Here is a 17,341-nt window from a genome sequence, read left to right as displayed (position 1 = left end):
ACAAGTGCAGTCTCAGTGCTATGATGGGGTCTAAAACCTGACTGAAGCGTTTCGTGTACATTGTTTGTCTTCAGGAAGGCAGTGAGTTGCTGCGCAACAGCTTTTTCTAACATTTTTGAGAGGAATGGAAGATTCGATATAGGCAGATAGTTTTTTATAATTTCTGGGTCAAGATTTGGCTTTTTCAAGAGAGGCTTTATTACTGCCACTTTAAGTGAGTTTGGTACACATCCGGTGGATAGAGAGCCGTTTATTATGTTCAACATAGGAGGGCCAAGCACAGAAAGCAGCTCTTTCAGTAGTTTAGTTGGAATAGGGTCCAGTATGCAGCTTGAAGGTTTAGAGGCCATGATTATTTTCATCATTGTGTCAAGAGATATAGTACTAAAACACTTTAGTGTCTCCCTTGATACTAGGTCCTGGCAGGGTTGTGCAGACTCAGGACAACGGAGCTTTGGAGGAATACGTAGATTTAAAGAGGAGTCCGTAATTTGCTTTCTAATGATCATGATCTTTTCCTCAAAGAAGTTCATGAATTCATCACTGCTGAAGTGAGAGCCATCCTCTCCTGGGGAATGCTGCTTTTTAGTTAACTTTGCGACAGTATCAAATCAATTTCAGATTGTTCTTATTTTCCTCAATTAAGTTGGAAAAATAGGATGATCGAGCAACAGTGAGGGCTCTTTGATACTGCACGGTACTGTCTTTCCAAGCTAGTCGGAAGACTTCCAGTTTGGTGTGGCACCATTTCCGTTCCAATTTTCTGGAAGCTTGCTTCAGAGCTCGTGTATTTTCTGTATACCAGGGAGCTAGTTTCTTATGACAAATGTTTTTAGTTTTTAGGGGTGCAACTGCATCTAGGGTATTGCGCAAGGTTAAAGTGAGTTCCTCGGTTAGGTGGTTAACTGATTTTTGTCCTCTGACGTCCTTGGGTAGGCAGAGGGAGTCTGGAAGGGCATCAAGGAATCTTTGGGTTGTCTGAGAATTTATAGCACGACTTTTAATGCTTATTCCCTACTACACACTTGCTTGTTTAGTAGGGAATGAGAATCCAACCCCTCTCATGATTCCTCTTTTCCAGAACGATCCACGAGTCCACCTGAAAGGGACCGAGATACTCCAGAGTTGGCTGTTTGTTTCGATGATGAAATTGAGGAGGACTTTGTTGAAGAGAATGAGGACCAGGAGATTTCAGAGAATGGAAAAGAGGTACGGAATGTAACACAACCAACAAAGTAATATGGCCTCTGTCCCCTGCTATGCCATCATATTTACTACTGTGCTTCAAATCTAGTCCAGGAACGGGATTGAAGAATGACTCATTTAATATGAATGCCATGTCGATGAGAACCAAGAGAGGGCTCTACAATAGGAAAAATGACATTTTCCTCAGACAGGGGCCATTTGTAGCCTTTTTTCTGTTTCTTTCAGATTTCACCAGACAGACAGATGTGTGTTCGAGCTCTCTATGACTACCAAGCAGGTCAGTTCCCGGTGTAACTCATACCATGGACCACATGCACACCTATCCGCTCTATGATGCTCTCTGAGTGTGTTAAACCTTGCTTTCTCTTTTTTTCAGAGGATGAATCAGAGATCTCCTTTGAGCCAGGGGACATCATAAGTGCTGTGGAAACGGTGGACAAGGCCTGGTGGCGGGGCTTCAGTAAAGATGGACGCCTGGGACTCTTCCCAGCCAATTACGTGGAGACCATCTAGACACACACACACACACTACACAGACACACACACACACGAACACACACTCAGGGACTGAACACTCATTCCCCTACAGTGAAACCACCATAGTATACATGCTGCATACATAGATGCCTTAACTTCAATAGACACATTGGACAACTTCCATTGGATTCCATGCGATAATTTTTATCCCCTTCCGACTCGGCTGTTTTGTGGGGGAAGCCAGTGTCTCCTGTTCTAACCACTGGCAGAAACACACAGTTGTGGACTAGCAAGATCCCCCCCCCCCCCCCCCTTCCTTCACTCCACAAGAAGGAGGACTGGGAAAGAGAGGGACCACCAGATGGGATGTCTGCAGGCTCAATGAGTCCCTCTTATTACAACCTAATATTCTGATGATTGTTGTTACTATTAGCATACTGTCTGTGTGGATGTGTCATTCCCTTGGTACATTTAACAGCGTTTTCCATGATCTTGAACTGAAAAGTAAGGGACTGTCTTTCTTGTTTCTGTATTGGTGTTATTTTACGTGTGCATAATCTGTTTTATTTACGCCTATTTTTTTTTATCCAAGCAGCATGTTATTCCTATATCTGATACTAATTGATAGCATTGTGCTAATTTCACATAAATGAAAAACCGCTACTTGTAAATCAAACTGTCTCTTTGAAGTGAGAGCTTTTTAAAATCATTAAGTCTTAATGCACTTCTCTTGTACATAAGAATGTATAGTGACATGCATTTGGTTTATTTTGCTTTGTCATTCTACAAGTGTTTGTGTTCCTTGCATTTACTCCACATTTACAAATAGTAGCCTATGCCATTTACAAAGTCATAATACTTTTAAACTAAAGCTCATATATATTACAGGTCTCATTAGTTTTTGTTCCTACATTAAAATACAAATACTATTTTCAAGGTATATATCTTTATTCATGAAAACAGCATACAAAGCATGAAACGTGAAGCAGAAAGTAACTTTACATAATGCATATCATATTGTTTTTTGTTTTTTTTAAACAACCAACAGGAAAACACTACTACAAGTTACTTTGTAATCACAGAAACCTAGAAGTGATGTTGGAACAAGAATTCTAATTTCATTTAATAGAGCTGAACAAAAACATCCATGTTTTTTCTCCCCATAATAATCAGCTTTGTACCATTTTTAAACGTAAAACACTTGCACATCTTCATGATAAATTGTGTTTTTTTATATTCTGAGAAATATAATGGCTATGTACATATAAATCATTTTGCAGAGTTGTCTTTTACCAGGTAACATACTGTACATTAGCCTCACATGTTTGAGTGAGGTTAATGTACAGTCCACACAGTGGACATTTACTTGATTATTGATCAATTTACACCTTTAAACTTTCCTCACAGGACCAGAGAAGTGAGGGTGAGACACACTCATTCGGCCATCCAAATCCTTAGGCATTATTAGTCCATATTCTGTATCCAAAATGACGCCATCCACCTGAGCAGTCAGTCTGTACCACACAACCCTGTCAGACTCAGTAGGATTAGAGTTCCAGATGGGAGCGAGCTTTTTCTCAGTCTGATAATAAATTTGTGATGGGCTCAGACTTGGGGCAGACCAACAGAACATAATCTAACCTTTGAACTGTGGTGGGTTCAACAGAGGGAAAAGGTTCCCAAATGTTTGCGAACCTTGGTTGAACTCACCTCTGTTACTGTCATAAATGACTCTATTCACACGACACTCATAATGCCCTGTGTGGTTGAGCATCAATGAGGAAATAAATAGGGAGGAGTTCCCTAACACATCTGTAAACACAAATCTGTCCCTCCCATACCAGGCAACTGTAAACGCAAAGTCGTCTATGGTAAGGTTAGGGATGTGGAGAGAGGTGCTTTTCTTAGCCAGCTGCACCCGGCTACCTACGTCCTCCTTAAGGTTTGCCGGGATCTGCCCATTTGCCAAAAACCTACCTGGTACTATCAAACTGTCATGTTGTCCCCACCCCTTGCACCCTTACACTGCAGGTTTAATGTCTCTCCTGTATGAACATGCAGTAGTGGTTTATAGTTTAAAGCTCTGCAAACGGTGAGCGGTATTGTGTGCTGCAACGATCAACTAGGTCCCCTGCACTCAAGCTTGTACCACCCAGAGTCTGATCGAGTGAGATTATGGATCTGTATTCTCCTGGTAGATCATTTTAGTCGACCCTTTAAACCAGCAGCCAGCACGAAATTCTCAGATGAAGCTTTAGAAATGTTCCACAGCCACATGCTTTCTTTAGTTTTGTACTTGAAAATCAATCAGTGGAAATAAGTCGCCAGTGAAACGGGAATAATCTCATTGAATTCCGCCACAATCTCATTGAATTCTTGGTCTGCATGGATGGTTTTCTTCAGGAAAGCAAGTAGTAGAATGCTGAGCTTTACGTTTGAAGCCGTTATGTTCCAAGATTCTGTGCACTGCTTGTACACATGCTGTCTCTGCCTCTGTGTAAGACTGTAAATGGCTTCATATGTACTCTCCCTCACTAATCTTTGTCGTAAATGATGCAGGGATGGCGACCTTAATATTCAACTATATCTACTCATCTCTTTTTCTCTGAATCGTTGAGAGCGAGAAATTGTTAGGAAGGTCACAGAAGTGTTAAATGTCACGGGTTGAACATATGGATGATGGGTGGAAATCAACACTTTAATAAATAAAAAAGAGCACTTTTTAATGCTTTCGTTCACGTAACTTGGCGTCATGGACAGCAACCTCATACTAACAATTTCATCTTGTTGGGCTGAATTCTAAACCTTTGTGGTTCACATTAGGGATTCATATTTTCAATACCGGGAATAATTCATATTTATCCCGAAAGTCCCTGGAAATACCGCAAAAAAATCAGTTGTGCTCATTTGAAGCATTTAATACCAAGATATGGTCACTAAAATTCCAGGATTCCAAGATATCCAAGATATGGTCACTAAAATTCCAGGATTCTCCCCAAATAAAATTGTTGCTGCGTCTCATTTGCGACATGGCTGCACCACTATGTAAAGATTTTACAGCTCGGAAACTGATATTTATACTGAACCAAAATATAAACGCAACATGCAACAATTTCAACGATTTTACTGAGTTACAGGTCATTTAAGGAAATCAGTCAATTTAAATAAAATAATTAGGCCCTAATCTATGGATTTTACATCAGCCATGGGTGGGCCTGAGAGGGCATAGGGCCACCCACTTCGGAGCCAGGCCCAGCCAATCAGAATGAGCTTTTGCCCACAAAAGGGCTTTATTACAGAAATACGCCTCAGTTTCATCAGTTGTCCAGGTGACTGGTCTCAGGCGATCCCGCAGGGGAAGAAGCCGGATGTAGAGGTCCTGGGCTGGCATGGTAACTCGTGGTCTGCGGTTGTGGTGCTGGTTGGATGTACTGCCAAATTCTCTAAACCAATGTTGGAGGTGGCTTATGGTAGAGAAATTAACATTAAATTCTCTGGCAACAGCTCTGTTGGACATTCCTGCAGTCAGCATGCCAATTGAGCACTCTGTCAAAATTTGAGACGTCTGGCATTGGTTGTGTGACAAAACTGCACATTTAAGAGTGGCATTTTACTGTCTCCATATAAACTTTGTAATGGCAGTCAAACAAAAGTCAAATGACCAAAATTGCTAAGCTTGCTAGATAACCTCCAACGAATGACAGATTATCTCCTATTTGGCAAAATCTAGTTAATGATTATACAGATAGCAGATCAGCTCATGAATAACGATGAGATGAAGAGAGGAAATTGTTTAAATATCAAGGTATCTTAACGGGGACGAACTCTTTAAAAAAAATATTGAATTCTCTACCGAAGCTCTCATATGGGCAGCAATACGAGACAGCGCAGAGAAGCGGGGGAAATGTTATAACCGTATTATCACATGCGTAGATGAGACGTGCTTTGATAATGCAACCTATGGATTACAGAATAAAGTTAGGAATTTTCTGGATTTGAGTGGGCTAGGAACAAAAGGAAAATATCCTAGGCTCTACTGTATATAAGGCTATAAAGCTACTACGTGAGTCAATAGATAAATAATAGGCTACAGTTGATTTAGGCTACATAATTGCATGGTAAATGTTTCTAATCAGTGATAGATGAGCAAAAGAATAAGTGAGCAACCACTTCCACTTGTCCAGACAGAAATCAATTAACCAAATATATAGACAGATTCAGTGTAACAAAATCACATTGACTGATTATCAGACAAGTCACATGCTTTCGGTCGGGAGTGGGACAGGCTACTATACAAGTGAAGTGCAAAGAGACTTGTATAACATAATAGCAAAATGTTTTGATCAGCTAATATATACTACATGTCCAAAAGTATGTGGACACCTGCTTGTCGAACATCTCATTCCAAAATCATGGGCATTAATATGTAGTTGGTCCCTGCTCTGCTGCTATAACAGCATCCACTCTTCTGGGAAGGCTTTCCACTAGATGTTGGAACTTTGCTGCTGGGATTTAATTCAATTCAGCCACAAGAGCATTAGTGAGGTTGGGCACTGATGTTGGGCGATTAGGCCTAGCTCACATGCGGCATTCCAATTAATCTCAAAGGTGTTCGATGGGGTTGAGGTCAGGCCTCTGTGCAGCCAGTCAAGTTCTTCCACACCGATCTCAAAAAAACATTTCTGTATGGACCTCGCTTTGTGCATGGGGGCATTGTCATGCTGAAACAGGAAAGGGCCTTCCCCAAACTGTTGCCACAAAGTTGGAAGCACAGAATCGTCTTGAATGTCATTGTATGCTGTAGCGTTAAATTTCCCTTCACTGGAAGTAAGGGGCCTAGCCCGAACCATGAAAAACAGCCCCAAACCTTTATTCATCCTCCACCAAACTTTACAGTTGGCACTATGCATTCGTGCAGGTAGCATTCTCCTGGCATCAGCCAAACCTAGATTCATCCATCGGACTACCAGATGGTGACGTGTGATTCATCACTCCAGAAAACTTGTTTCCACTGCTCCAGATTCCAATGGCGGGGAGCTTTACACCACTCCAGCCGACGTTTGACATTGCGCATGGTGATCTTAGGCTTGTGTGAGGCTGCTTGGCCATGGAAACCTATTTCATGAAGCTCCCGACAAACAGTTATTGTGCTCACTCGGTAGTGAGTAATGCAATCGAGGACAGACGATTTTTACGCGCTATGCGCTTCATCACTCAGCAGTCCCGTTCTGTGAGCTTGTCTCAGCTAAGCCGTTGTTGCTCCTAGACATTTCCACTTCACAAATATAGCACTTACAGTTAACCGGGGAAGCTCTAGCAGGCCAGAAATGTAATAAACTGACTTGTTGGAAAGGTGGCATCCTATGACGGTGCCACGTTGAAAGTCACTGAGTTCTTCAGTACAGGCCATTGTACTGCCAATGTGTGTCTATGGAGATTGCGTGGCTATGTGCTCGCTTTTATACACCTGTCAGCAACAGGTGTGTGGCAAAAATAGCTGAATCCATTCATTTCAATGGGTGTCCACATAAATTTGGCCATGAAGTGTATGAGCAAACTAGAATAAAGATCATTAGCATTCACCTCAATTTAGCTAACATTTTCAGCCTAATTGTTAGCAACAATACAAACAAAGATCGAGTGAAAACATAAATCTGACATTGATTGATTTATCTATAGGAGTCCACCATGCTTGTCTCAAAGGAGCACGACGCGATGGCACTGTCCCAGAAATGATAACCTAGGTGACCACACAAGACTATTGCTTTAAATTAGTATAACAGTTGGATAGCCTATGACTTTGGGTGTTTCAGTATAAGCAAGAATTTGACACATGACTTCAATTGCATCAGCCTACTTTATTCCAATATTTTCATAATTTAGTTGATCATAACTAAGGTGAGTTTACCTTCTCGCCTATGCTGCCCGCCTCCGCTGCCATGTTCTCAACACCAGTTTAAATCAATATAGCCTAGTGATCTAGAAATCTGTCCTTTTTTAGGATTCAGGCTCATTCAATGTCTGTTATGTCAGATCAGGACCAGGCTTGGACCGAGATAGAACTTTCAGTTCTGATGAGAACTCTAAACTGCATTCAGGTCTCGTGTGCAGTCCGGCAGTGCTGAACATGTTGTGGATTTGCATTCGTGCGACATTGGAGGGAAATGTTGTAATTTCCCAGGTCTTGTCATTTTATTTTTCTGGGAAACGTGAAGAGTGGTCCCGGGACAGTCCCGGTTACCAGAGTACCGGTTACCAGTTCACATCAGCAACTTGAATAACAAGGCTATAAAACGTTGAACTCATGGATTTCTGGTTCCGATCAGAAGCCTCCTCCTGAAGGAGGTTTTGTTGTGTGATTGCATATATGTACAGTTGAAGTTGTAAGTTTACATACAACTTAGCCAAATACATTTCACAATTCCTGACATTAATCCTAGTAAAAATTCCCTGTCTTAGGTCAGTTAGGATCACCACTTTTTTTAAGAATGTGAAATGTCAGAATAATAGTAGAGAGAATGATTTATTTCAGCTTTTATTTCTTTCATCACATTCCCAGTGGGTCAGAAGTTTACATACACTCAATTAGTATTTGGTAGCATTGCCTTTAAATTGTTTACCTTGGGTCAAACGTTTCGGATAGCCTTCCACAAGCTTCCCACAATAAGTTCGGTGAATTTTAGCCCATTCCTCCTGACAGAGCTGGTGTAACTGAGTCAGGTTTGTAGGCTTCCTTGCTCGCACACACTTTTTCAGTTCTGCCCACACATTTTCTATAGGATTGAGGTCAGGGCTTTGTGATGGCCACTCCAATACCTTGACTTTGTTGTCCTTAAGCCATTTTCCCACAACTTTTGAAGTATGCTTGGGGTCATTGTCCATTTGGAAGACCCATTTGCGACCAAGCTTTAACTTCCTGACTAATGTCTTGAGATTTTGCTTCAATATATCCACATAATTTTCCTTTCCTCCTGATGCCATCCATTTTGTGAAATGCACCAGTACATCCTGCAGCAAAGCACCCCACAACATGATGCTGCCACCTCCGTGCTTCATGGTTTGAATGGTGTTCTTTGGCTTGCAAGCGTCCCCCTTCTTCCTCCAAACATAGTGATGTCATTATGGCTAAACAATTCTATTTTTGTTTCATCAGACCAGAGGACATTTCTCCAAAAAGTACAATCTTTGTCCCCATGTGCAGTTGCAAACCGTAGTCTGGCTTTTTTGTGACGGTTTTGGAGCAGTGGCTTCTTCCTTGCTGAGCGGCCTTTCAGGTTATGTCGATATAGGACTCGTTTTATTGTGGATATAGATACTTTTGCACCTGTTTCCTCTAGCATCTTCACAAGGTCCTTTGCTGTTGTTCCGGGATTGATTTGCACTTTTCGCACCAAAGTACGTTCATCTCTAGGAGACAGAATGTGTCTCCTTCCTGAGCGGTATGACGGCTGAGTGGTCCCATGGTGTTTATACTTACTATTGTTTGTACAGATGAACGTGGTACCTTCAGGCGTTTGGAAATTGCTCCCAAGGATGAACCAGACTTGTGGAGGTCTACAATAATTTTTTCTGAGGTCTTGGCTGATTTCTTTTGATTTTCCCATGATGTCAAGCAATGAGGCACTGAGTTTGAAGGTAGGCCTTGAAATACATCCACAGGTACACCTCCAATTGACTCAAATGATGCCAATTAGCCTATCAGAAGCTTCTAAAACCATGACATCTTTTCTGGAACTTTCCAAGCTGTTTAAAGGCACAGTCAACTTAGTGTATGTAAACTTCTGACCCACTGGAATTGTGATACAGTGAATTTTAAGTGAAATAATCTGTCTGTAAACAATTGTTGTACAAATTACTTGTATCACGCACAAAGTAGATGTCCTAACCGACTTGCCAAAACTATAGTTTGTTAACAAGAAATTTGTGGAGTGGTTGAAAAACGAGATTTAATGACTCCAACCTATGTGTATGTAAACTTCCGACTTCAACTGTAGGTAATGTTTCCCTATACATTTCTAGCTTTCTCAAATCAGTGATTTGTATCTATAATATTGCCCCCTACTGTACAATGGCCCTAACTTCAGTACCTATACAAGGCTTTGTAAAAACAAGGAGAGTTATCCCTAGTCTGTGAAAACAATTTTAACATGTGACTCTACATAAAACCAACAAGGACTTGTCAGACTTTATGCCACATGATGTTTGCCTATAATGATTTGCTAAACCTATAAAGGTGTTTTGAAGCCCTTCATTAGGCCTAAAAGTTATAGCCTAATTTGATTAAAGTGTGACTATGAATCATCGCACATAAGAAATGTTTTAACGGATGCAATAAAGTGTGATTGGGCGCTATCTTAGCATGCTGTTTGAAGACCGTTTCACTATACAGGAATTGTGAGATCATTCCCTGATAAAACACTGTTTAGTAAGCTGAAATTGTCTTATGAAAAATCCATCTTTGGCCAGACTAACTCTGCAGCACACAAATTACCCTGATAACTAATAACTACCATAGTGCACCTAACCAAATAGTAATCTGGCATTACTAAGGTGGACACACAAATGACAGGTGGAGAACCTTTAAATACAGCTTCTGTTCACTTCACATCAACTGTCACCATGTTTTGGGTCAAGTGCATAATGTTTTTCAGATAGTAGTAGTCAAATTTGCAAAAAATCAGGTTTTATACTTTATGTTTGAGTACATGTTGGATCAAGTAACATATTTGTGTGAACATCTACATAAACTAACTTTTTACAATATGCCACTTGCATGGTCACTGCTAAATAAACAAGGCTATGCAATAAATAACATATTAGGTATTCAGACATAAGTTCTACATTACGAAAAGGCACTATAGATTTCATCCCTCCACACTGACCCTGTACAATGAGACAAAATGGTCATATCTGAGGTTAAGATGAAGCGCGTTATGTGTTGAAGTGTGTTGCAGTCATTCCAATCAGCAGTAAAGAGAAAAAAACAAGGCTGTTGTAATCACCCATAGCCATGTATGTTTGTAGTACAATTATACACATTAGATTAGAATAGTTAGTCAACTCACTGGAGTATGATTTGTTTGAAGATACCCCTCTGTGTGTTTAAATTCTGAAAGAAAATGCAATGAAGATTACAACACTGCTGTGTAACAGCTTTCAGGCACTGTGGATCCAGAGTGGCTTTGCTTGCCCTTTTCTGAAATAGCCTCAAAGTCAGTAGCACCGTCTGAGATGCTCTTCTCAATTTTAAGAGTCTTAATTGGAACACAACAAGAACAAAATAACATATACATTTCAAGCAACATGATCAAACTATAGTAAGCATACACCAAGCCAAGTACCTCGACTAGTTTTTTAAATGAACTTCTGACTCGCTATGCGTCAATACTTAAAACATGTTTTTTCCTCTGTTGTTGTGTGCCTTTCTTAAATGCTGAAATACACTTATATATATATATATATATATATAAAACGTTAATCAAATACAACCATCGACTATTTCCTAATTGCTGTTGCTCTAAGATGGCAACGCAGCGTGAACGCACATATCCCTGTTTACATCTTACATCTTAGTCATTTAGCAGACGCTCTTATCCAGAGCGACTTACAGTAGTTTAATATCAACAGGGAAACTGTCAGCGGTTGTAATTGATTAACGTTTTATTAAAAAGTATGGATTTCAGAAAACAAAGGCGCGCATCAACAGAGGACAAACATAGATACAGGGAAGGTTTAAGAATGTCATTTTTTTAGTATAGACGCATAGCTGGGCGCAGCCAAGACAACCTGAGCACCGCTGGATCTATCATTTTTTTTAGCCGACAAATCACGACTTGCCAGCAAATGTAAACAGAAGTGTTCGTAGACAGAGGGACTTCAGTTCGTTGCCAAGCCAACGTGCCAACAATTTTGTCGCAGCTTTTCAACGTCATCATTATTTAGGAACGTCAGCGACGCACGTTGCTTCGCTTCAGTAAAAACCCAACAATCAAAGCTGTGAGAGCAGCCACTTTTCTGCGTATTCATGGCAAATGGGTGTAAAGATATGCTTTTTGCTCGTGGAGCTGGACAAGTAAGTTATCATTTATATAGTTACTCAGTAATTAGATAGCTGCTTGATTGGCTTGCTAACTAGTAGCTATTGTTGAATTTAAGCTAATGGTTGCAGATTCGCTAGATACCAACGAAGTTAGCCACCTAGCTAGATAGATAGCGAGCTACTCGGTATAGCACCGGAGTTTTAGTGTTAGCAGCACAGATGTAGGGTTAATCTTCATAATCTTTGGTGTTAGTGGTAACAAGTCAGATTGCCAGTTGATATGCCAGCGTCAGGCACTAAAAAGACTGATGGCCAATTCCAAATGTAGTTACCGGGAACCAGGAAGGTCACATAGCATTGGTATGTTTTACTATCTAGCAATTACCTGCTAGTTAGCTTGACCATCTAGTTATGACACATTTATTATACAGCTATGGATATTGAGCAAACTAGATGGAATATTGGCTAGCAATTAGAAAGCATAATGTAAGGGATGGATCGAAATGTACAGAATGGTTACCTGGAGGAAAATGGGGTAGGGTCATGCTTTTTCAGTTTCAGTCAAGGGGAGGGTCATGTAATTTATAATTTATTAAATTTCAATATTTCTCAGCGTTTTAGAATGAGTATCGATGTATGCCAGATGCTGCCCCTCATCTCTGATTCTCCGCGGGGCGCGATATCAAGTAGGCTATTTAGTGTGGTCTCAATTAAATTATCTATAGGCTACGAAGTGCATGCTCGGATGAAGCACAGCGCCAAATTATATTTATAAAATAGCTGCTGGGATGGTGTAAAGACAACCGGGCTGCATTACACTGCTATGGATATTCCAATCCTGATATTCCAATCTGCTCTTGCTGATCAGAAACTTTTTGTGTGCTGCCTAACTCATGACTGTGCAGTATAGTCCTATATGGTGGCAATTCAGGAGGAGAGTCAAAGGTTTCTTCCCCCCCCAAAAAAATTCATTAGGCCTATGCACTATCTATGTTCTGTTCAGTTTGAGATGGAGGACCGGAGGTCAACTTTGATAGCTTGCTACTACTATAATAGATTTGTATTAAAACCAATATGTTTATTACCCATGATGTATTTTTCTGAGTTAATGACCTCACAATAAGCCAGGTGTAAGTAACTTACGTTGTGGTGCTGAAACTTCAAACAGCATTGCGGCACAATCAATCTGAAATGGACAGTTTATGGTGCTGAAAGTAAGCAAATTCGAGTAGGCTAAATTTATTTCAACCGTCTTCATTTTAATTAGACTTTACTAACAACAAGAGGGCTTTGTGTTGGAGCCTATTTCTTCCTATTTAAGAAATAGGTAGTGTAATTAGCTACGTTACATGCCCATAGAGAGAGCATTGCATTGTAGATTTTGTAGTCGACTTGAGATGCAACAGATTTCCACAACGATTTTCGGTTTCGCTACCAACCATATTATAATGTCAAATTGAAACGTTTGTTCAGACAAAAATATTGTTCTCACATATTAGTGTTATTCAACACCCTAAATTAAAGGAATGAGTGGGTTTGGGTGTATTTTACATGAAGGAAACTTCTAACTTATGTAACCACACCAACCGTAACATATCACTCTAGTTTGAGTATCCCTGATTTACATGAACTGTGTTACATCTAGTGTATGAGACCAGCCGGGGAAAGACGTGACTCTGATGCATATGGGAATATCATTGTTTTGTTTTTTTGACATTCAGAGGCTGAGATGCAACCTTTTCTAGCCGAGGAAACTAAAAATAGGCTTTGCTTGGGAAGACATTTCATTCGTTCGCTATCAATTGATTAAAGACAGCTTTTAGGGAAACACTTGACACCTTCTCTCGTTGGGTTAAGTCATGGAAAAGGAGTAGCCAGCAGTTAAAGTTGACATTGTTCTGTGTTGATAGGCCTACTCTGTGTTGGTAGGCCTAACTTTTGAAAATACCATACTCAGATTCTTAATGCCACCCCAAATTTAATTATTTGCAAACAGGGACAGTTTCATTGTAAACGAAACACACTGATTTGGCATTGGAGAAATATAAGATGAACACGCAAGCCTATATCTCTGTCCATTCTTAGCCTGTAATTTCAGTCATTGGTGTGGTATTAAAAACGATTCTGCGAATATGTAAAATGATGGAGAATAATTGCATGAACTGTTTATAAAAGGCACATTTTTCTCGGACCTGCAAATACGATGGAAAATACAATGATAGATTCATGCAATGCTTTTACTATAAAGGAGATCTTTCCACCCCTACTGTTGTCCACGGTAGTCTGCGAACCCACAACAGTTTTCTCCATGTAACCCTTATTATAAATAACGCTCTTACTCTTTAAGTTTCTCAGATGATTTGATTGATTGGTCTAATTGTATTTTTCTCCTAGAGTGATGATTCTGACATTTGGGATGACACTGCGCTAATAAAGGCCTACGACAAAGCAGTTGCATCATTTAAGGTGCCTCTACAGTGTTATTATAGCATTCTGTTGACTGTGTTCTTATTTTCCTCCATATGGATTGATGATTAGGTTGAGAAACATCAGTATCGTGCCATTACAGCTACAGTTTGTGCATTATAGTAGGCAAACATGTCTCCTAGAAGTAGCATCTCAGAAAAGTATCCTTGAAAATGTTCTGTTATCCCTCTGACGTCATGCTCACATTTTTTTCTACGTTTTTAACCATTGGTCCTGACTGTCAGACTGCCCTGAAGGGTGAGGAGGACACGACAATCTCAAAGAAAGACAACCCTGGAAAGAAACGGAAAAACCACAAAAAGAACCGCAGCAGAAAGAGAAGTAGTGCTCCTTCCGATAAAGAGGTAGGTACTGCGCAATAATACAAATACTGTTAAATGAAAGGGGTCTAACCTAACAGATGTACAACAATTATTGTGTTGCAGTGGAGAGTCGGCGAGCCCTGCTGTGCCTACTGGTCTGAAGACGGCAAGCTTTACGCTGCCACCATCGCCTCCATAGACGAGAAAAGGGGCACCTGTGTAGTTGTGTTCACAGACTATGGGAACGAGGAGGAGCAGAACCTCCGAGACCTTCTGACTGAGAGCTCCGAGGTAGAGGAGGAAGCCCCCAACAAGGTACGTTAAGGATGTTTGTGAAGATGATCCTAAGTGTATGATTGGTTTTCTAACCACTGATGAGAATGGACGGTTAGCCTGGTGGAACTAGCCTGATCGCTGCATTCACCATTCTGTTTTACTGCACGTGAAGTGAAATAGAATGGTGAACTCAGCAGTCAGGCTGGTGGACACGGGACACTCAGTTTCCATTCACAGATTGGAGAGAAGTGATTTAGGCATAGAAGTCAGACTTCAATTACTTTTGAATGGGGACATTTTTTGGAGGGTTCTTATTTCTCTTTCTGTAATGCAGGTTAAAGAAGCAGAGTCTTCTACAAAGGAGAGCGACAGGTCGTCCGTCCCACACCCTCACAGTCACGCGCCACGCTCTAAACCCAAATCCAAATCCCCCAAAGTACCTCCGATGTGGGGTCCAGGTTTCCCTGGCTTTCCCCTAGGTCCCCCTCCCATGCCTGGCTTCAGAATGGTAAGTAGACCCTAATTGTAGGTTGTCAGTCACTATTCATCCGTGCGTTACTTCTCAACATACGAAAAGCACCAACACATTTTGGTGAACTTTTGCTTTAACTTTCATTTGGAAGTTGCTTAACAGGCAGAGGTGGCATTTGAAACATGACATCTTGTATGTGTGGATGGAATAAATCCTTTATTTGACAATGGAGTGTGCATGTTGAAGAGTGTTGTTCTGTCTACAGGGAGACTCTAGACGACCTGGGGCCTCCGGGCCTGCCCCTCCGGGATGGCCTCCCATGATGCCCTCTGGGCCACCGGTAAGGTAGATTCTAGAGCACAGAAATATTCTCTGGCATTTGAAATGTTGCCCGTAGAGATCAGACTCTATTCTATTGAGCAGTGTCGCTGGTACATTTCGTCATGCAGCGGTCTGAAAGATGCACCAGTCTGAACATGGTTGTTTTGTCTCTTTGTCAGATGATCCCTCCCCCTCCCCCCATGAGTCCAGACGGAGAGGACGACGAGGCCTTGGGAAGTATGCTGATCGCCTGGTACATGAGTGGATACCACACCGGATACTACCTGGTACAGTTACACGCCATGCGCGTCATGTCTTGCACGCTGTAGATGAGACAGGGAATTGCTTATTACTGATGGTTAAGTTGAATAATTCACTATCTAATACGCATAGCGGCATCTACATGGATAAACGTTCTGTTCTTATTTTAAATCTCTGGTTTGTTTCTGTTCTACCTTTTTTTGTTATTTTTAGTATTGCATTGTTGTTCATTACTGCATTGTTGGGGTTAAAGCTTGCAAGAAAAGCATTTCATTGTACGTGCATGTGACATTAAAACTTGACGAATCTGCATCACGTTAAGATTGATCGGTCATATATTTTTAGTTCAATACCAGGCGTAAACGGGTTTTTCGATGCAAAAGGAAGTCCGTGTCTAAGTTGCTTCTTTTCTTTTCCGTTACAGGGGTTAAAGCAAGGCCGCAAAGAAGCTGCTGGAAAGAAGGCTCACCACAAGTGAAAAAGGGGACTTCGTCCTTACCTGGTAAATAAATTATAAATAGCAGTTTTTAGTAGTTTACTAAACTGACTTACTTTAGTGGGTTTTTTTTTTATTATTATGTTGTAGCCATTACCTGCTCGGGAAGGATTCCATTGAATTCTTTCTTGACTGACTTGCATGAGCCTCCGATGTTTCGATTGCCACTTTGTGGAAAGAATATAATTATAATTATCTTGCCATTTCAGACAAACCGCCAACTAATATCTTCAAAACGTTTGTGTTCATCCCGCCACCAAAAAAAAACACAAAAATAATTACCTTTGTGTTCTGCTGCGGGTCCTAGGTGTTTGTCTCCATCCCAGATGCAGAGGACTGGAGTGCTGTGAATGAATTGTAACATGTGTGAATGAACTCTTGTTTCAAAGCCTCCATGTGTTTCAGGGTTAAGTTTTGTATTCTTTGTAAATAAACCCAAATAAAGGCTCTTAGCTCACAATTTGCTGTTATGTTACGTTTATTTTCTTTAATACATGTGAATATTCAATTAGTTGATCTCGCACATGGAAAGTTACGACGTTTCATACTTTATATTTATTGAGGGCATTGATATACAGGGCTTGCGAGATCGTACAATCAGAGAGGAAGAGGCAAAGCGAGCTGAATTGACCTAAAAAATTGTCCACGTGAGATCACGCCCTTTTTATATGGAGGTTTATGAGAGAGTATCAAATTACGTGAGGCGTATTTGATCGAATATAAGTTTTGTTATCCTAAGGCTGTTACAAATGTACTGATATAAGCAGATGTACGTGGCATTCTGTTAACTTTGAGAAAATCAACTTAGTTGTGCCTGTATTTCCTCTCATTGGCTAGAATGGCCTTGATCTCGCCTCCTCCCTCCTGCTTCCATCTTTGAGGACATGTTTTTCCATTGTTAGAGTTGGCGCTCGACTATCTTGTCAATATGATAGATCAGCTTTGGTACAATCACCTTGATGTAGTTTTATTTGACCTATATTTAACTAGGCAAGTCAGTTAAG

General features: G+C 40.7%; 2 protein-coding genes across 3 annotated transcripts in view; both read left to right on the top strand.

Moving 5' to 3' along the window:
* The window catches only part of LOC106580156 (uncharacterized), a 76,135-nt gene extending 73,183 nt beyond the window's left edge, over positions 1-2,952 (top strand). The window contains exons 14-16 of the mRNA XM_014160899.3: positions 1,082-1,209; positions 1,432-1,483; positions 1,583-2,952. Coding sequence (XP_014016374.2) covers positions 1,082-1,209; positions 1,432-1,483; positions 1,583-1,719 — 317 coding nt within the window. The 3' untranslated portion in view covers positions 1,720-2,952. The remainder of the gene's footprint in view (positions 1-1,081; positions 1,210-1,431; positions 1,484-1,582) is intronic.
* Positions 2,953-11,620: 8,668 nt separating this feature from the next.
* LOC106580157 (survival motor neuron protein 1) lies at positions 11,621-16,797 on the top strand. 2 transcript variants are annotated; one of them, XM_014160901.3, is made up of 9 exons: positions 11,621-11,755; positions 14,117-14,188; positions 14,434-14,553; positions 14,635-14,826; positions 15,122-15,295; positions 15,525-15,599; positions 15,760-15,867; positions 16,266-16,343; positions 16,645-16,797. In XM_014160901.3, the coding sequence occupies exons 1-8, from the start codon at positions 11,708-11,710 to the stop codon at positions 16,317-16,319; spliced, it is 843 nt and encodes a 280-aa protein (XP_014016376.1). In that variant the 5' UTR covers positions 11,621-11,707; the 3' UTR covers positions 16,320-16,343; positions 16,645-16,797. The 2 variants fall into 2 exon arrangements, with proteins under 2 accessions (XP_014016376.1, XP_014016375.1); XM_014160900.3 differs by having other exon boundaries at positions 16,547-16,797.
* Positions 16,798-17,341: the final 544 nt, after the last annotated feature.

This window comes from Salmo salar, chromosome 20 (genome assembly GCF_965601325.2).
Source record: "Salmo salar chromosome 20, fSalSal1, whole genome shotgun sequence".
NCBI lineage: Eukaryota > Metazoa > Chordata > Actinopteri > Salmoniformes > Salmonidae > Salmo > Salmo salar.
The sequence above is the reverse complement of the archived record's forward strand: the minus strand, read 5'-3'. Positions and strand labels throughout refer to the sequence as shown.